Genomic DNA, 21728 nt, shown 5'->3' with positions numbered 1-21728 from the left:
CTTCACAACCATCTTCCTATGTACCAGGTATGGCTCCAACCAGCGAAGTGTTTGCCCCCTGATACCCATTGACTCGAGTTTTGCTAGGGCTCCTTGATGCCACACTCTGTCGAATGCGGCCTTGATGTCAAGGGCTGTCACTCTCATCTCGCCTCTGGATTTCACCTCTTTCATCCACGTTTGAACCAAGGCTGTAATGAAGTCAGAAGCTGAGTGACCCTAGCGAAACCCAAAATGGACATCACTGAGCAGGTGCTGCTTGATAGCACTATTGATGACCCCTTCCATCACTTTACTGATTGAGACTAGACTAGGCGGTACTTGGACTCATTACACCACTGCCTGTAATTTACCTGTGGCAGGGGTAAGCTTTAGCTCAACAGGCTGGTGTGGGGCAAGTGCCCTTGTAATAATTGTGAGGCTCTTCAATTACTGGGTAGGTGAAAGTAATTAAATTTATTCAAAGCAAGCTATATATAAAGGAGGACAACAAAGACCTCAATACTCAACTCCAGAGGGTCAACTGTTGATTTCCAAATACTGTCCTTTAACCACCGCATTGTGACCTTGGACTCACGCTCCACCTCCACAGAACGTGAGTTCAGAGTAAAACTTGATTGTTACTCAAAGTCCTTTGAATTTTTATTCGATCAATATGATGCAAAGCTGTAGGGAAGAAGTATCACTGAAATATTTTCCCAATAAGATCACTCTTTAAAAGTAATGAAGGATTCCTATGGATCAAGTTGGTTTTTTTTATTGAAGCAGCATTTTAAGATTTGAGTTCAATACAGAATTTACACATTTGCTATTGCATAGTAAATCTGACTTGAATAATTTGATGCAAAGCACAAATAATATTTCTGTCCTAAACAACCAAGTCCATCATAGAGGTTGCATGCATCATAAAAGTAATCAACAGTTCTGTGAAGCTAAATAAACTCAACAGAAATTTGCAACAAAATATCTTTACCTACAACTGCAGGTTTCAATAGGAAATCATGATGTGAATTCATGTGACATTACGCCTTTGCAACAAATGTTCAAACATGATTGTTTCTTTGTGATTTATACTGCAATATTACAGATCACTGGTCAAGTTAAAGATAAACCATTCAGCTAAAAAGAGAAATCAGCATGCTTCCCAGTCATTACGGTATTTTTGAATTTTCACCTTTTAAGATGCAAAATGCAGGGAAATATGATGGTAGCAGAGAACATTTAGATCTAGATATTAGCATTTTTAAAAAAAATACCCAAAGTGCTTCAAAGAAAACCAGCTATATATAGGTACTGCTATTTGACAACCAGAAGTCTAAGTGATATTGGTGGCCACATGCAATTACTATGCAATACTTTATTCTGCATGCATTTGAATTCAGATCCTTGATTTTGTTGAGTTATGATGATGCAAGAAGTTTCTTGTACAGCTCTTCCATTCTGAAATCTTCTTTCAGTTTGGCATTTTGAAGTAAAACCTGGAAGTATAGTAAATTCATTTGAAACAAACAATTTTGAGCAAGTGAACATAATTTGTAATCTGAGTTTATCTGGCAAGTATCTGATCCATTAAGATCAGCAAAGTCCCAGTTTTCAAATGTAGTTTGTGTAAAATCAGCTAAGCTCAGTCAAATCAGTGATGAGCTTACCACAACTGACTTCAGGACCTGCTGGGGCTGTGGGAGAATGAAACAAAAAGATTAGCATTACTGCCCATGATTAGGATTCAACAATTCTGCTGCAAGGAGCACACCAGAATGATAAGGAGTGGGATAGCTTGATCTTGATTTCAGACAAAGCTCGGCACAACATCGAGGGCTGAAGGGCCTGTACTGTACTGTTCTATGTAAGTGTGGGATTGTTGGTGAAAACTAGTTTTCCTTGCCTGCATTGCTCCAATAGCTGGGTAGCTGGTTGACATACAACCATTACTTATTACAACCTATGCCTTTTCTGCTGGGCATAAAGAGGATGTACTGGCAAAAATTATTGGAGTAGCCCAAGGCTGTTTGAAGACATATCTTGGTTTCAGATAAAGCTCGGCACAACATCGTGGGCCACAGGGCCTGTTCCGTGCGGTACTGTTCTATGTTCTATATCCTAAACCCTGCAAGGGAGGGTGAGTGTCCAAGTTGAATTTTCGATGGAAATTGCACGTTACTGCTCCAGATTCCACCTCAGATTCCTGCCTCCTCTGGGCTAGCAAGCCACGTTTTGCTCTGCTTGCACGAATTTCATTTCCACTGTGTCCAGAGTATTACATATAGATCTAGGAAACATTACTTCCTTTGTTTGGTGGAGATCTTGTGTGCAAAAATGATCAGCATTAGATTTGGCTGAAGTTAGTAGCAATTTCCACAGTCAGAAAGTTGTAGGTTCAAGTCTCACTCATAGATTTCAGCATGTAACTGAGTCTGATAGTTTAATACAACATCAAGAAAGTGCAGTGTCAAAGGAAATATCTTTTGGATGTTAAACCAAGAACCATGAATTTGTGCCCTTTTGCCCTGGCCATTTTTGAAGAAGCAGCTGAGACCATGGAAATTTTAAACAAGAATGGTGAAAAGTCATCATGAAACTACTACCAACATAACCAAAGAGAGTCATACGATTTTGTAACACACAAAGATATCCTTCAGCCATCATGTCTGCACTTGCCATCAAGCACCTGTCCAATCTAATCCCATTTTCCAGCACTTGGTCTGAATGCTAGAGTGTTTCAAGTGCTCATCTAAATGCTGAGGGTTCCCACTTCTACCACCCTTTCTGGCAGCAAGTTCCAGATTCCCACCACCCTCTGGGTGAAAGTTTTCCTTCAAATCCGCTCCGAACCTGCTGCCCTTTCCCTTAAATCTATGCCCCCTGGTTACTGACCCCTTTATTAAAGGGGAAATGTTCCTTGCTATCTACCCTATCTATTTCTCTTAAATTTCGTCCACCTCAATCAGGTCCTCCCTCAGCCTTCTCTGCTCTGAGGAAAACAAACCCAGCCTAACCAGCCTCTCTCGAAAGCTGAAACGATCCTGTACTGGCAACATCCTGGTGAATCTCCTCTGCATCCTCTCCAGTGCAATCACATCTTTCCAGTGTAGCGAGCAGAACTGCACACAGTACTCTAGTTGTAGCCTTACAAGTGTTTTATACAGATCCATCATAATGTCCCTGCTTTTATATTCTATGTCTTAGCTAATAAAAGCAAGTAACCCATATGGCTTCTTAATCACCTGGCCTACTTACACTGCTGCCTTCAGGAATCTTTGGACATGCACTCCAAGGTCCCTCAAGATCTAGGTCTTGCTGTATATGGACTTGGACTGCATGAATGCTGCTGCAGTGTGCTAACATCTGCAAATATCCTGAATTTGGACTTTACAATCGAGGGAAGGTTGTTGAAGCAGCAACTGAAGTGGCTAAGCCTGGGACACTACCCTGTGCAACTTCTGGACTGATATCCCAGAATTGAGATGATTGACCTCCCAACATATGCTGGCTAATATTCTGTTCACCAAGTAGGGTCCTTGCCACTGATCCTCCTGATTGGATACTGTGTGTGTGGGGGGGGGGCAATGACCCTCCAGGGGTAAGCCACGGTGACCAGGTCACTGGCACGGAATCGGGCTCTGTGGCTCAGAAGGGAAAGAGGGGAACCAGGAGAGCAATAGTAGTGGGGGATGAAATGGTTAGAGGCACTGATAGGCAGTTCTGTGGGCGTGAACGAGACTCCAGGATGGTAGTCTGTCTCCCTGGTGCCGGGGTCCTGGATGTCTCTGAGCGGGTAGGAAGCATCCTAAAAAAGGCGGGTAACCAGACGGACGTCATTGTCCACATTGGTGCAAATGACATTGGCAGAAAGAGCAGGGACGTCCTGTGAGGGCAATTCAGGGAGTTGGGTAGTAGGCTAAAAAGCAGGGCCTCTAGGGTAGCGATCTCTGGACTAGTCCCAGTGCCACAAGCTAGTGAGGCTAAGAACAGGGAGGCTGCACAGCTGAACGCGTGGCTAAAGGACTGGTGCAGGAGGGAGGGTTTCGAATTCGTGGATCACTGGGAAGTCTTCAAGAGAGGATGGCACCTGTACAAGAAGGACGGGTTGCACCTAAACTGGAGGGGTACGAATATCCTAGCTGGGAGTTTTGCTAGTGTGGTTCGGGTGGGTTTAAACTAATGTGGCGGGGGGGTGGGGATCAGAACAATAGGTCAATAAGCATAGAGGCTGGGGACGAGGTTGGAGCCAAGACAAGGCTATCTAAGAGGAAGGGCATTCTGGGGAAGGATGACCTCAGTGGGCCTGGAGGTCTGGAGTGCATCTGCTTCAATGCAAGGAGCGTCACGGGCAAGACAGACGAGCTTAGAGCCTTAATGCTTGCGCAGAACTTGGGTGTGGTTGCAGTGACGGAGACTTGGTTAAAAGGACAGGACTGGCAGCTGAATATTCCGGGGTATAAGTGTTTTGGGCGAGGAGAGGTAGGGGAGTAGCAATGCTGGTTAGGGAGCATATTATAGTGGTACAGAGGGTGGACAATATGGAAGGGTCAGGTAACGAGTCACTGTGGGTGGAGCTCAGAAACAGGAAGGGCGCAGTCACTATGCTAGGGGTATACTACAGGCCTCCCAACAGCCCACGGAAAGTTGAGGAATGGATATGCAAGGAGATTCTGGACAGGTGCAGAAAAAATAGGGTTGTTGTAGGGGGAGATTTTAATTTCCCTCACATAGACTGGAAATCACTTAGGGCTGGGGGCCTGGACGGGGAAGAATTTATAAAATGCATACAGGAAGGTTCTTTGGAACAATATGTTGACAGTCCAACTAGAGAGGGGGCTATACTGGACCTAGTACTGGGGAATGAGCCTGGTTAGGTCATCAAAGTTGCAGGAGGGGAACATGTGGCAAATAGTGACCACAATTCTGTAATCTTTAGGATAGTAATGGAAAAAGATGAGTGTTGTCCTATGGGTAAGGTACTGAATTGGGGGAAGGCTAACTACAGCCGGATTAGGCAGGATTTGGTGGCTCTTGATTGGGAGAGGCTGTTCGAGGGTAAATCCACATCTGGCATGTGGGAGTCTTTCAAGGAGCAGTTGATGGGACTGCAGGACAGGCATGTGCCTGTAAAGAGGAAGGATCGGAAAGGTAGGATTCGAGAGCCGTGGATAACCAGTGAAATTGTGGGTCTAATCAAAAAGAAAAAAGAGGCATACATGAGGTCCAGGCAGCTAAAAACAGATGGAGCACTGGAGGAATACAGAGAAAGTAGAAAATAACTCAAACAGGGACTTAGAAGGGCAAAAAAGGGGTCACGAAATGTCCTTGGCAGACAGGATTAAGGAGAATCCTAAGGCATTTTATACATACGTTAGGAACAAGAGGGTTGTTAGGGAAAGAATCGGACCTCTCAGGGACAAAGGAGGGGAATTATGCTTAGAACCAAAGGAAGTAGGTGAGATCCTAAACAAATACTTTGCATCAGTATTCACAAAGGAGAGGGACATGTTGACTGGTGTCTGAGAGAGATGTGTTGACCGGTAAGAAAATATCTCAATTACAAGGGAGGAAGTGTTAGGTTTTTTAGGAAACATTAAGACAGACAAATCCCCAAGGCCGGATGGCATCTATCCTAGACTCCTCAGGGAGGCAAGAGATGAAATTGCTGGGCCTCTAACAGAAATCTTTGTCTCTTCGCTGGACACAGGTGAGGTCCCAGAGGATTGGAGGATAGCAAATATGGTCCCGTTATTTAAGAAAGGTCGCAAGGATAACCCGGGTAATTATAGGCCGGTGAGCTTGACGTCCGTGGTAGGGAAGTTGTTGGAGAAGATTCTTAGAGATAGGATATATGTGTATTTAGAACTGAATAATCTCATTAGCGATAGACAGCATGGTTTTGTACGAGGGAGGTCATGCCTCACAAATTTGGTTGAATTTTTTGAGGATGTGACAAAAACGATTGACGAGGGAAGGGCCGTGGATGTCGTCTATATGGATTTTAGTAAAGCGTTTGACAAGGACCCTCATGGCAGGCTGGTGCAAAAGGTTAAATCTCACGGGATAGATGGGCTCGCTAGATGGGTGGAGAACTGGCTTAGCCATAGAAGACAGAGAGTAGCAGTGGAAAGGTTTTTTTCCGGTTGGAAGTCTGTGACTAGTGGTGTTCTGGGACCTCTGCTGTTTGTGATATATATAAATGATTTGGAGGAAGATGTAACTGGTGTGATCAGTAAGTTTGCGGACGACACGAAGATTGCTGGAGTTGCGGATAGTGATGAACATTGTCAGAGAATACAGCAGGATATAGATAGGCTTGAACATTGGGCGGAGAAATGGCAGATGGAATTTAATCCAGATAAATGCAAAGTGATGCATTTCGGTAGATCTAATGTAAGGGGGAACTATACAATAAATGGCAGAACCATCAGGAGTATAGACACACAGAAGGACCTGGGTGTACAAGTCCACAGATCCTTAAAGTTGGCAGCACAGGTGGAGAGGGTGGTGAAGAAGGCATATGGCATGCTTGCCTTTGTTGAACGGGGCATAGAATATAAAAGTTGGTTTATGATGTTGCAGCTGGAGAGAACGATGGTTAGGCCACATTTGGAATACTGCGTCCAGTTCTGGTCGCCACACTACCAGAAGGACGTGGAGGCTTTGGAGAGTGTACAGAGAAGGTTTACCAGGATGTTGCCAGGTATGGAGGGTCTTAGCTATGAGGAGAGATTGGGTAAACTGGGGTTGTTCTCCCTGGAAAGACGGAGGATGAGGGGCGACCTAATAGAGGTGTATAAAATTATGAAGGGCATAGATAGGGTGAACAGTGGGAAGCTTTTTCCCAGGTCGGAGGTGACGAACACAAGGGGTAACGGGTTCAAGGTGAAGGGGGCAAGGTTCAACACAGATGTCAGGGGGACGTATTTTACACAGAGGGTGGTGGGGGCCTGGAATGCACTGCCAAGCAAGGTGATTGAGGCGGACCCGCTCGGATCGTTTAAGACTTATCTAGATAGCCACATGAACAGACTGGGAATAGAGGGATACAAAATAATGGTCTAGTGGGCACATGAGCGGCGCAAGCTTGGAGGGCCGAAGGGCCTGTTCCTGTGCTGTATTATTCTTTGTTCTTTTGATCCATTAATCAACATCACTAAAACAGATTGACTGTCATTTTATCCCATTGCTTTTTGTGGAATCTTGTGATGTGCAATTAGATACTGAGCTTGCCTACAAGAGTGACTACAACTCAAAAACAATTCACTGAGAAGCACATTGCAATGTTCTGTAAGAGAATCATAGAATCCCGACAGTACAGAGGAAGCCATTCAGCCCATCGAGTCTGTACTGATCACAATCCCACCCCGCCTATCGGCATAACCCCATGCATTTACCCTTGCTAGACCCCTGACACTAAAGTGCAATTTAGCATAGCACATCTTTGAACTGTGGGACCTGAGCACCCGGAGGAAACCCATGCAGACATGGGGAGAACGTGCAAACTCCACACAGACAGTGACCAAAGCCAGGAATTGAACCTGGGTACCTGGCGTTGTGAGGCAGCAGTGCTAACTACTGTGCTACCGTGCTGCCCAGTACCATATAAATTTTTGGTGGCTTGATTATTAAGGCATACTATGATTTTTTTCATTTAAAAAAAAATAGACATGCTGTTGAAGCTTTTCATCTTGCACTCATCAGGACAGACTCCGTAATTCCAGAGGGAGCAACAGGTTACACTGCATTTTCTTTTATTCATTTGCTGGATGACTGTGTGGCTAATTGCTCTTGAAAGGGTGGTAGTGAGCTGCCTTCTTGAAATACTGTGATACAGGAACAGCTACAGTTCTGTTAGGGAGTTCCAGTAAAGATATGCAACAACACCACCTCCACGATCACCCTCAGCACCGGTGCCCCACAAGGCTGTGTTCTCAGCCCCCTACTATACTCCTTATACACCTATGACTGTGTGGCCAAATTCCCTTCCAACTCGATTTTCAAGTTTGCTGACGACATCACCATAGTGGGACGGATCTCAAACAATGACGAGACAGAGTACAGGAATGAGATAGAGAATCTGGTGAACTGGTGCGGCGTCAATAATCTCTCCCTCAATGTCAACAAAACATAGGAGATTGTCATTGACTTCAGGAAGCATAGTGGAGAACATGCCCCTGTCTACATCAACAGGAACGAAGTAGAAATGGTCAAAAGCTTAAAGTTTTTAGGTGTTTAGATCACCAAAAACCTGTCCTGGTCCACCCATGTCAACACTATAGTTAAGAAAGCCCACCAATGCCTCTACTTTCACAGAAGACTAAGGAAATTTGGCATGTCCACTACGACTCTTACCAACCTTTACAGATGCACCATAGAAAGCATTCTTTCTGGTTGTTTCACAGCTTGGTATGGCTCCTGCTCTGCCCAAGACCACAAGAAACTACAAAAGCTCGTGAATGTAGCCCAATCCATCACGCAAACTAGCCTCCCATCCATTGGCTCAGTCTACACTTCCCGCTGCCTCGGCAAAGCAGCCAGCATAATTAAGGACCCCGGACATTCTCTCTTCCACTTTCTCCCGTCGGGAAAAAGATCCAAAAGTCTTGTGCCAACTGATTCAAGGACAGCTTCTTCTCTGCTGCCATCAGACTTTTGAATGGACCTACCTCACACTAAGTTGATCTTTCTCTACACCTTAACAATGACTGTAACACTACATTCTGCACTCTCGTTTCCTTCTCGATGAATGGTATGCTTTGTCTGTATAGTGCGTGCGAAACAATATTTTTCACTGTATCCCAATACATGTGACAATAATAAATCAAATCAAGGATTTTGAAACATGACAGTGAAGGAATGACAATCTATTTCCAAGTCAGGATGGCGAGTGACTTAGAAGGGAATTTCAAGGTAGTGGTGTTCCCATTTGTCTGCTACTCTTGTCCTTTTAGGTGATAGTGGTCATGGATTTGATAGGATTGCCAGTTCTTAGGACATATGGCCTAAGTAGTTGGCATCACTCTGGCACTGAAGTCATATATCACATTACTCATTTGTGTGGTAGCCATCCTGTTAACGCAGACTGTCTCTTTCTTTCAACCTTCCCACACATTGACAGTGCATAGGTCAGACTTTTGTCTGTTTCTGTAGCTTATTATTCCTTGAACAGATCGTTGTCTGTCGCCAGAGGCTTATAGCTTATGGGGCATTACACCATATCAAGAACAACCAGAAAGACAGACAGCCACGCACACACATACATACTTAAGGAGGCAATTTAACCAATCCACCTAACCTGCATGTCTTTGGGCTGTGAGAGGAAACCCACGTAGACACGGGGACAACGTGCAAACTCTGCATAGACAGACCCCAGGCTGGAAATGAACCAGGTCCCTGGTGCTGTGGGCAGCAATGCTAACCACTACGCCATTGTGCCGTCACTACTGCAGAGTTGTAACACGAAATGGCTAGCTTCACCTGTTGCTCAAACAGTTTAGATATCTGATCCTTCCAGGATAATTTGAGGTAGAATCATAGAAAGAATCATAGAAACCCTACAGTGCAGAAGGAGGCCATTTGGCCCATCGAGTCTGCACCGACCACAATCCCACCCAGGCCCTACCCCCACATATTTTACCCACTAATCCCTCTAACCTACGCATCCCAGGACTCTAAGGGGCAATTTTTTTTTTAACCTGGCCAATCAACCTAACCCGCACATCTTTGGACTGTGGGAGGAAACCGGAGCACCCGGAGGAAACCCACGCAGACACGAGGAGAATGTGCAAACTCCACACAGACAGTGATCCGAGCCGGGAATCGAACCCGGGACCCTGGAGCTGTGAAGCAGCAGTGCTAACCACTGTGCTACCGTGCCGCCCGTAGACTGGCATTTTTCAGGTCCAAAGGTGGCAGCCTTAGGCCCACTTGTGAGAATGCATGATATACAGAGCGCAATGATCTGATTGGGCTAGCCATTATCCTGCAGGATAGTTATGATGTGCGTTATTTCAGCTCTAATCTTCATGGGGTTTGAGCCCTATTTATGAGATTGCCAATAAGGCCAACCGTATAGCATGTGGAGCTGTAGGAAATCCAATGCACATTAAATAATTTAGTGTTAAACTTTGCCCTAGCCTTATAACTGAGACAAGTGATAGCATCAATTGAAAAATCCTCCTTGTTTAACAATAAAATAGCCAGTTGGTTAATCTTACTGTGATAAGTTCATCATCATTTTTGGCCCACAAATGTCGGAGGAGGTACCAACGTGCAACTGATGCAATGCTCTCTGTATAACCAGGTTGATATACCACTCTCTCCAGCAGCCGTCGTGTTTCCCTGTAGGACAGACACAAGGAAATTGAATCAATTTGTCCTATTTAGCCTCTAAAGCCCTTCGAGGTTTAGAAGTCAAGTCAAAATGTTAGAGTCCAAAGACTGACCATCTTTTCCGCTATCGGCTCCATCCAAACTTCATCACACCATCATAAGTTAGTCTCTCCTCCAACTCCTCTAGGAGTTTCTCCTCGTTCATACTGTTACAGTTCTTTTGTGTCTCTATTTCTTATGTTCCCTCCTCTAAAATCCTCAACCTCTACCTTCACATTCAACTACATCGAATTTCCACAAGATATTGTTCCTTCTTTCCTCCAGTCCACCTGTGCACTGAGCATACCCTCAACAATTCCAACTATTATTTCAGCTCCCTTACCTTTTCTCTTCAAAATTCACCGCCCTTTTATTATCCCTAAACCTCTCCTTTCATGTGAACTCTCCTACCCACATTCATGGCCACACCTTTTGACTTTGCCAACTCTATCGTTGACAAGGTCACCTGACAACTTGACTGCATCTCGCACCACTCATCCTCTTCATTTTCTTCAAATCCTTTCAACAGTTGTCCATTAAAAAATAAATACAGGTTTCCAGCATCCGCACTCATAGAAATCCTACAGTACAGAAAGAGGCCATTCGGCCCATCGAGTCTGCACCGACTACAATCCCACCCAGGCCCTATCCCCATATCCCTACATATTTTCCCCACTAATCCCTCTAACCTACGCATCTCAGGACACTAAGGGGCAATTTTTTAGCATGGCCAATCAACCGAACCCGCACATCTTTGGACTGTGGGAGGAAACCGGAGCAAATCCACGCAGACACAAGGAGAATGTGCAAACTCCACACAGACAGTGACCCAAGCCGAGAATCGAACCCAGGTTCCTGGAGCTGTGAAGCAGCAGTGCTAACCACTGTGCTACCATGCCGCACTATTTTGCTTTTATGATCCATTAATAAATCTTTCCACTAAATAACTTACAACCTCACTTAAAGAACCTCAACTATCTAGCCTTTGGTTCTCCATTCAACATGACACTTTTGCAATTGTTGATTTGCTCAACTACACCTTTACCTCTACGTTAGAGCACAACAGTTCCAGCAAAGATCGTACCATCTCTGAATCCTGTCAATCCCTAAGTAAAGCCTCATCTCTGCACCCCAATGTGTGAGAGGCACAAACGTAAATGCACATGCAGCACAAATGGTTTGAATTAGTTATTTGATCTGGTTTGACCACATTCAGTTCTGCCTTAAATAAAACAGAAAATGTTGGAAACACTCACAGCAAGAAGCATCTACGGAGAGAGAAACAGGGTTTATGTTCCGGATTGATGACCTTACATTAGAACTTCAAAATCTGTCTTGCTGTCCTCTACTAGAGTCGCTACTTCTCTTACATGTTTCAGTGCATAATTTGACGTTTTGATAGTATTCGAGGCAGTAAACATACAAGTATAACATTACCTTGCTCCCATTTTAACTATAAATTGCACGAGTGCTTGAAATAGACCAGCAAGAGGACAGAAACAGATCTTTTGAGCTTCACCGGTTGCTTCTTTGACTAGTGATATCCATCGATTGTTTTGAAATTTAATCTAAAAAAAAGTCCAAGTATAAAATTATTACACAATATTGTTCAATCAGGTATAATATACTTCATGCTGAACCTATTGAAAAGGGGCAAGATCTACCTTCTTTTAAAATTGTACTAAGTTTGTTTGGAAACTTATATCAAAACCCATCATAGAAATAAAATTTCACCAACCAGACAATAATTGCAAATCTAATTAACTTCAATTGGAAGAGGGGAAAACTGGTGGCACTCACCTTAATATGATAATCACTAGTTTTCAACTTTTCAGAACTACTTAAGTAGTCTATTAGTTATCTTATATTCTTTCCCTTCCCTGCCAACAAATTTATTCAGTCACAAAACTATATTGGCTAGAGGTTAACCAGTTGATATTCTGAAAAATCTTAAGAGGTGGCAAGTATTTACATACTTTATCATATCAGACAAAGTAAGCATTCTCAAAATCAATGTAGTAAGTAATCAGTTGTCCTGAACACTTTGTGCATGGAAATCCTCAGATTAAGTCTATCCGTAATGCAGAAAAGCATGATGAGAAAGGTGCTGGATCCAAATTTTTATAAATGAGCATGCAAACTTTAATACAGTGTGTATGCCTCTAAATCAAAAGATGATGGGCTGATCACAGCATAGGAAAGGTGCAGTACTTTTTAAAGAACTTATTTTGGCCTCGTACTACAGCTTCATCTCAAAATTAAGCATCATTCTGCTCTTTTAAACATTTAATTACCTCTGGTCATTAATTCAATGTTTACTTGTCACAGTCAATAGCAACATCCATGGTAAATGTGTGGGGTTAAGGGGATAGGGCGAGGCCAATGGGCCTGGGTAAGATGCTCTTTTGGACAGTTGGTGCAGACACAATGGGCCGAATGGCCTCCTTCTGCACTATAGGGATTCTATTCTATTCTAGAAATGATAGGCCAATGATATTTTATGATTGAACAAAAACAGCAATCAATTATACTATAATATTTTCAAAGGAAAGCTTCAAGTTAAATGATTAATTTACCCATTTTGTTAAAGGGTTATTTCGAGAATGGTGGGTCTGTCAGACATCATAACTTTATCAAGCACGAAACAACCATATTTTGTGATTACACTTCAAGATATTCAAAATGTCAGGAGATAGTGATAAAACCCTAAAACTGAGAGAAGGAACTTGCACTTGAATTTTCATTTTTCCAACTTGCATACATCAATTACACTGGGTTACTAATTAGGTGGTGGGCAGAGGTATTGTGACACAAGGACACCTTCATTCAAGCACTGACCTCCAGAGAGGGGAATGACGATGGTCAATGATGGATGTAGTTATCAGGGTAGAGGGCACTGTTACTGATAATTATTTTAAAATATGCTCATTTAAAACAAACAAATTTCATAACGTGGTGTGACAATCAATGGAGATACTCAAGTATTCTCATTATTAATATGTTGTCCTTGGGAAAAACAAATCTGGATATAATGACATTTTGTAATGACGGGAAAATGAATTTGTGGCACTAAAACAGATGAAGAGTTGCTATGCTGTAATGGAAAGAATTGCTTTTGCACAGTTTTCCAGAATCTACCTTTTCCCCTGGAGTCAGGGCGGGAGCTAATGGAGGGAACAGACAATGTCCTCCAGCATGTAGTAGGGCGGGATTGAGGGGGGAAGCAGTGCGTGGGATTGAGAGGGGAAGCAGAGCGCGGGATTGTGTGAGAGAGGGAGAGACATGGAGAATGTGCACATGGATCACTTGCGGTTTCAGCAAAACACCCCAGTTCACCTCTTCATATGGAGGAAGACAAAGCTGCAGTCATCCACCCAAGCCTTTTTAACATTGCCTCTAGCACTGCTGCACTGCTACAGGTGGAAGAGCAGGTTTACATTCCATCCTCAGTAGAATGAGGGAAAATGTAGGATGGAAAATAAAATGACAATATTTGGGTGACAAGAAGAGAGAAGAAGGTTAAGAGGTGACTTAATAGAGGCATACAAGATGATCAGAGGATTAGATAGGGTGGATAGTGAGAGCCTTTTTCCTCGGATGGTGATGGCTAGCACGAGGGGACATAGCTTTAAATTGAGGGGTGAGAGATATAGGACAGATGTTAGAGGTAGTTTCTTTACTCAGAGTAGTAAGGGCGTGGAATGCCCTGCCTGCAGCAGTTGTGGACTCGTCAACATTAAGAGGATTCAAATTGTTATTGGATAAACATATGGATGATATTGGAATAGTGTAGATTAGAGGGGCTTTAGATTGGTTCCACCGGTCGGAGCAACATCGAGGGCCGAAGGGCCTGTACTGCGCTGTAATGTTCTATGTTCTAAAAAGGAATGTTTTACACCTGGGTTTGAAATAATCATAAACAATTCTCTCGAACAGTCATACAACAACATTTTCAACTGTTTTATTTTCCAGAATAAACATTCATAATTTTCTTTACTGACAACAAAATTTGGACTTAGCTGCACTTCATTGATGTACACATCAATTTGGTGCAGACTCGATGGGCCAAATGGCCTGTTTCTGCACTGTAGGGTTTCTATGACTTAACATATTCAATGCATTTTAAAATCCTGCAATGAATTTACTAAATGAACTGATGCTACCCCAGGACAGAAACAAGCATTTTGACAAAGTCCTTTTATATCATGAAATCTAGGAAGGGTAGAAAACATCCAAACTGGCTTTAAAATTAGAAATGATCTAGAAAGCTCAAATGTTCTATTCAAGGAATATCTAGCAGCAAGAATCAAGCGTCTAACCCCAAGATTCAGAGTGCAGTAACAAATGGGGTTTAAACTTATTTGTACAAAGAAAACCTTCACTTGTGGTATTTGTACCATGACACCAAAAATCGACAAAAATTTAATACTTACAAAATATTTACAGTTGCAGTTAATCAAATCCTTACCTTACTGAGTGAGAGTGCAAGGAGTGCTAATCGGAGCAGACTTGACAACTTGCCATTCATATTGCCTTTCTGAGAAGATAGTTGCAATCCTTGCCGATAGCACATCTCTGCGGCCACCATCAAACCCTGAGATTTATATACTTCTGCCAGCCACTAGAGGGAACCAGAGATTAAAAGATGAATGTAAATTGTTTAATGTAGTAATCTGACTGGGTGATAACGACTCAGTAATATTAGACAATGTTTTGTATTTCAGAAACCAATTTAGCACAACAAAATGGCAAAAATATATCTGTATGATTAAAACAGGCATCTGAATCTGTATGTCTTTAAAGGAGTATTTCAATGATGATGTGGCAATGCCAGCGCTGGACTGGGGAGGACACAGTAAGAAGTCTCAACACCAGGTTGAAGTCCAACAGGTTTATTTGGGATCACGAGCTTTCAGAGCGCTGCTCCTTCATCAGGTGAGTGACAAGCTTTGTCAAGTCTGCTCCACTCACCTGATGAAGGAGCAGCACTCTGAAAGCTCGTGATACCAAATAAACGGGTTAGACTTTAACCTGGTGTTGTGAGATTTACTGTTTCAATGATAGATTTTTGCAGTGAAATTCATACGGTATGAATTTCCTATGATTTCTATTAAAATACAACTTAAATTCTCCAACATTAAAATTCTTGATAATAAATAAACTAAGAAATTCCACCTTTAATCCTCATTAAACGAGATTCAAAACGTCAAGCTGAGGAGATTGTTAAATCTCCGTTAGACTTTCCTTGATGTCAGTGGTGAGCACCCTTGTTTTGCTGCTGACTGCAAAATTCTGATCTGAAATCAGTGTTATAGAAGTGGACATGATTTCAAGATAGCCTCACCTTTAAAATATATGAATCTGAAATAGAAAATCCATACTTGATTTGGAAATGGAAGGTCAAGAAATGTGCCTGTCCAGGAACTCCACTGCTAGCCCTGCAAATTTAGTGGGATGATGGGGAGGTGACTCCTTGATCTTCATATAAATCAGGGGAAATCGTGCATTATTAGGGGGAGATCTTGGACACCCATCTGCCCAAAGGGACCGCAAACCAATGGGAGTATTTTGAAAGGCACAATACAGCGCATTCGCTCTTACATAGAATATACAGCACAGAAATAGGACATTTAGCAGAACCAGCCCATGCTAATGTTTATGCTCCACTTAGCATTTAGCCCATCTTTTTTCTGCAAGAGAGTAACTTCTAAAATTTGAGCTTCGGGTGACAATTCTTAAAGTTAACGTTTAGGTGGTTCTCAATGTTGTTTTACGAAAGAAACCAACAACTGAGTAGAGTAGAGAATACTCTGAGGTTTAAAATTGCTGATGGTTAGGTTCAGGGTGTTTTCACTTAGAATGCAGGAGTCCAATGAACAGAATAATCTACAGAAAATTTGATGTGTTTTTTTCTAAATTCCTGCCCTGCAACCTAATGCTCAGACAACCATAACAACAAATCAAACTGGAGGATTATTACAATAAGTCATAACCACAAACCAAACATACATGCCAAGCGGTTACTGATGTAAAGTTCGACATCACAGCCTTCTTCAGCTCTTCTAAAACAGTATCTGGAAGCTGCTTGTTTGAAAGCAAGAGCTGTTCACATTGAACCTGTCTCAGTAATAGGAACACCACTGGGTGGTCTGGCTGTCTCTTTAGAACCTAAGATAAAGGAGTCCATCAATTAAAAAAAAGTGCTTGATAATTTTAAGAACATCTTTAAATGATATGCTCCCTCTCTCCCCCTTAAAAACCTTCTTTTAATTTCTTTGACCAAGGCTTTAGTTGCACCGACCAATATCTCCTTTGGATCAGTATCACATTTTTGTTCAAATGCATTTGCGTTTTCTTTATTTGACGTGGGCATTGCTGGCAAGGCCAGCATTTAGAATCATAGAATCCTACAGAACAGAAAGGGGCCATTCGACCCATCGAGTCTGCACTGACCACAATCCCACCCAGACCCCATGCATGTACTCCAGCTAATCCCCCTGATACGAAGGGGCAATTTAACATTGCCAATCCACTTAACCCGCACATCTTTGGACTGTGGGAGGAAACTGGAGCACCCGGAGGAAACCCACGCAGACATGGGGAGAATGTGCAAACTCCACCCAGACAGTGACCCAAGTCCCTGGCGCTAACTGCCCTTGAAAAGGTGGTAATGCCTCTTGAATCGCTGCAGTCCTTGTGGGGTAGGTGCACACATAAAGCTGTTAAGGAGAGTGTTCCAGGTTTCTGTGAAGCAAGGTGGAATGCTTTCCTACATTAAATGTGCAATGCAAATTGCTGTGGTTACATTAAATTTTAAAGCATCTGTCAGATATTATAGTTGATGATAGGACATTTTCGTAAGTCCCTAGATCTAAAACTGCATACCAAAATATTCACTGGTTGCAATAATGTCTCAAAAAAATGGTTACCTAGGTCACTGTACTCAAAATGACAGATTTTATAAAATATATTTTTATTTTCAAATTTTCTTTTTAAGTTTTGAAATCTTTTGGCCTGAATTTATTATACAGCCATCACCCTGCAGAACAATACACTGTTGCAGATATATATGAAACTGCTGTTTGAATTATACAGTACTTTAGTGCAGAAGGCTTCAGCTTCAGAGTGCCTGCCCCTTTCTTTTAATCCAGTTGCAGCCTGTTGCAGAGACCAGTTTTCTAGGGATTGAAGATAGAGAGCTGGTATTGTCTTCTCTGTTTCCACTATAAAATAAAACAAATTTCAAAATTATATACGAAAGAGAACACCTCTCCCTAAAAATATACAGCAAAATTAAGCAATAGCACAAATATCAGATATAACAGTAAGAAGTCTCACAATACCAGGTTAAACTCCAATAGGTTTATTTGGAATTACGAGCTTATGGAGTGCTGCTCCATCAGGTGATTCCAAATAAACCTGTTGGACTTTAACCTGGTGTTGTGAGACTTCTTACTATATCAGATACAACAGGTTAATGTAGAAGACATGTTATAACAACTAGTGACACTAGGGAGTCATACAAAAATGACACTGGAGAAGGCAGATCCTAATTAAGTTACTGAAAGTACGAATAGCATTTCAAGAAACAGTAAGCATGGGGTAAAAGCATAGTAGGCAATTACATGAATGTTGAAGCAATAGATTGGATGTGAAGTTCAGCTCAAAATATATGGAACACTGAATCAAAGGAATACAAAATAATCTTTATTGGTACACTACCATGCAAACTAAATTGTAAAATGCATCACTTACCTTTTGTTGTGATTGTTGTAACAAACATCTCATCTAACGCAGTTTCTTTTGGTTTTATATCTTTTAAATGTGATAATGTTTTTTCCATGTGACAGGCTGCCATTAAAACAGCCCAAACTGAAGGATCATCTGCAAATCAATGCGTACATAGAAGCGTAATTACTCAGTCAAATAATTAACAGAAAACAGCATTCAATATTTTTGCATGCTACAACATGTAATAGAGTAGTAGACTTTGAGTTCTAAAAACTAAGTTTTAATACTAAGTTTATTTTTAAAAAAGAGATTTTTTTGATTTTAGAAACCAAAATGTTAATCAAGCTTTTTAAAAAAACAGCAGTGGAAGAATCCATATTATTTCAATTTTTCACTTGGTATGTTTCTCAATTAGATATCCTCAGCCTTATTGGTAGAAATTTGTCCAATCAGGATTTATCAGCAACAATGGTCATGTTGTGCCTTTAAAGTGGTTGAGCAGCCATTTAATGGCCAAGGACATTATTCGAGCTGTGCAAAGCAGGAAAAAGAAGGAAATTAAGCACAGCAGTGAATGCAAACAAGCCTGACTCACATTCATGGTTATTTCTGGATTTTAAATACAGAAACATCAAGGAAGCCATAATTCAAGGTTTAAAAAGCATCTTCATTTTTTGCATTTGTGGTTTGTACTGACAATTGTGTTTAATTCCTTAGTTTGTTATAATCCTCTTTACATGTCTAACAATTGTGGGGGTAGGTGGTGGCATAATGGTAACATCACTGAACTAGTAATTCAGAGGAGCAGGCTGCTCTTGGGACATGGGTTTAATAATCTGTAATATAAAACGAGTATGAGCAGCTGTGACAATGACAAGTTATTGATTGTTGTAAAAACCCATCTGGTTCACTAATCTCCTTTAGAAGAAAATCTGCCATCCTCACCTATCTGGCCCACATAGATGTGGTCCTAGCTGACAGAGTTAAGAGATAGAACATAGAACAGTGCAGCACAGAACAGGCCCTTCGGCCCACAATGTTGTGCCGAGCTTTATCTGAAACCAAGATCAAGCTATCCCACTCCCTATCATCCTGGTGTGCTCCATGTGCCTATCCAATAACCGCTTAAATGTTCCTAAAGTGTCTGACTCCACTATCACTGCAGGCAGTCCATTCCACACCCCAGCCACTCTCTGCGTAAAGAACCTACTTTTGATATCCTTCCTATATCTCCCACCATGAACCCTATAGTTATGCCCCCTTGTAATAGCTCCATCCACCCGAGGAAATAGTGTTTGAATGTTCACTCTATCTATCCCCTTCATCATTTTATAAACCTCTATTAAGTCTCCCCTCAGCCTCCTCCGCTCCAGAGAGAACAGCCCTAGCTCCCTCAACCTTTCCTCATAAGACCTACCCTCCAAACCAGGCAACATCCTGGTAAATCTCCTCTGCACTCTTTCCAGCGCTTCCACATCCTTCTTATAGTGAGGTGACCAGAACTGCACACAATATTCCAAATGTGGTCTCACCAAGGTCCTGTACAGTTGCAGCATAACCCCACGGCTCTTAAACTCCAACCCCCTGTTAATAAAAGCTAACACACTATAGGCCTTCTTCACAGCTCTATCCACTTGAGTGGCAACCTTTAGAGATCTGTGGATATGGACCCCAAGATCTCTCCGTTCCTCCACAGTCTTCAGAACCCTACCTTTGACCCTGTAATCCACATTTAAATTAGTCCTACCAAAATGAATCACCTCACATTTATCAGGGTTAAACTCCATTTGCCATTTTTCAGCCCAGCTTTGCATCCTATCTATGTCTCTTTGCAGCCTACAACAGCCCTCCACCTCATCCACTACTCCACCAATCTTGGTGTCATCAGCAAATGTACTGATCCACCCTTCAGCCCCCTCCTCTAAGTCATTAATAAAAATCACAAAGAGCAGAGGACCAAGCACTGATCCCTGTGGCACTCCGCTAGCAACCTGCCTCCAGTCCGAAAATTTTCCATCCACCTGTCTTCGATCAGATAGCCAGTTACCGATCTAATCTGCCAACTTTCCCTCTATCCCACACCTCCTTACTTTCATCATAAGCCGACTATGGGGGACCGTATCAAACGCCTTACTAAAATCCATGTATATGACATCAACTGCCCTACCTTCATCAACACTTAGTTACCTCCTCAAAAAATTAAATCAAATTTGTGAGGCACGACTTGCCCTTCACGAATCCGTGCTGACTATCCCAGATTAATCAGCATCTTTCTAAATGGTCGTAAATCCCATCTCTAAGGACCTTTTCCATCAATTTACCAACCACCGAAGTAAGACTAACCGGTCTATAATTACCAGGGTCATTTCTATTCCCTTTCTTAAACAGAGATGCTGATATACTTGCGAGTTTTCCCAGCATTTTCTGATTTACAGTAACTGTAGTTATTGGTTTTTGTAGCAGGATTTGGGGATGGGGTTCACAAACCATGAAAGCGGAACCTCAAGTGGATATGGTGATTTAAAAGAAGCTAATAATTATCAATGTCAGTCACTGAAGTAGAGGCATTGATCATTGATAGATGGTTGAAGAAAAGTGGGTTATGGCAACAGAACAGGTACATGAATTTAGGACTGCTCCTTGTATAAAGGATAAGTACCAACACAGGCTTTTGGTGCTGAATACCATGTTTCCATGTTGTAATTCCTATGTAATGCTGTGGAATTACGGTTTTAAAAAATTAAGTTGGCCGATAATGGTAATCCATTGTCTCAACTGATTCAGTTTCAACACTACTTTGTTCAGGGTTGTTGCTCATCAACCAGCACTAGAAATGTTTAGATAACTAAAGTCACATCATGCTTAATAGTGAGTTTGTGGCCAATATCTTCAGTGTCAAGCAGACTGATAACCAATACACAGAGTTGAAATCTGTACAGATAACAGAACCGAGGATATAGAGTTATTGGAACATCTTTGAGACTGATAATCTTCAAATTTACCATTCAGATCCCAAGTTAAAAATGTGCAGATTTGTGTTTGCAAAGTTGCCTTCCAATAATGAAGGGAGTCTCGCTGAATCTTCAATAAAGATAAACCCAGAGTTAGAGCTCAAGATGTGCTCTGACAACAAAGTGAAGCAACTGTCATATTAAGTAGCTCATGAAGCCAAAGTCTGGTGATATGAAGATTTCAGGACTAACTGGATATACAACAGAGTACCTGAGACTAATAAAAGAGGGGCAGCACAATGGCACAGTGGTTAGCACTGTTGCCTCACAGCGCCAGGGACCCGGGTTCAATTCTGGCCTTGGGTGACTGTGGAGTTTGCACGTTCTTCCCATGTCTGCGGAGGTTTCCTCCGAGTGATCCAGTTCCCTCCCACAGTCCAAAGATGTGCGGGTTAGGTGGATTGGCCTTGGTAAATTGCCCCTTAGTGTCCCAAAATGTGTAGCTTAGGGGGATTAGCAGGGCAATTATGTAGTGTTACGAGTGAGACGCTCTGTCAGAGAGTCGGTGCAGACTCAATGGGCCAAATGGCCTCCTTTTACACTGTAGGGATTCTATGAAGAGAAAGAAAAACCGTGGACTCCGAGAAACCGTGCTATATGGAACTACTGTCAAAATATTTTGAATGTAAT

At 42.2% G+C, this 21728-nt stretch overlaps 1 protein-coding gene across 5 annotated transcripts in view; it reads right to left on the bottom strand.

Moving 5' to 3' along the window:
• Positions 1-439: 439 nt before the first annotated feature.
• The window catches only part of skic3 (SKI3 subunit of superkiller complex), a 108942-nt gene continuing 87653 nt past the window's right edge, over positions 440-21728 (bottom strand). For all 5 annotated transcript variants that reach the window (XM_078214771.1, XM_078214770.1, XM_078214772.1 and 2 more), the window contains exons 35-41: positions 18112-18240; positions 17455-17579; positions 16366-16524; positions 14825-14977; positions 11794-11924; positions 10203-10326; positions 440-1478 (exon numbers count right to left, since the gene is read on the bottom strand). In XM_078214771.1, the coding sequence (XP_078070897.1) occupies positions 1401-1478; positions 10203-10326; positions 11794-11924; positions 14825-14977; positions 16366-16524; positions 17455-17579; positions 18112-18240 (899 nt within the window). In that variant the 3' untranslated portion in view covers positions 440-1400. The remainder of the gene's footprint in view (positions 1479-10202; positions 10327-11793; positions 11925-14824; positions 14978-16365; positions 16525-17454; positions 17580-18111; positions 18241-21728) is intronic.

This window comes from Mustelus asterias, chromosome 6 (assembly GCF_964213995.1).
Source record: "Mustelus asterias chromosome 6, sMusAst1.hap1.1, whole genome shotgun sequence".
NCBI classification, from domain to species: Eukaryota; Metazoa; Chordata; class Chondrichthyes; order Carcharhiniformes; family Triakidae; genus Mustelus; species Mustelus asterias.
This window is presented reverse-complemented; position numbering and strand designations above follow the sequence as displayed.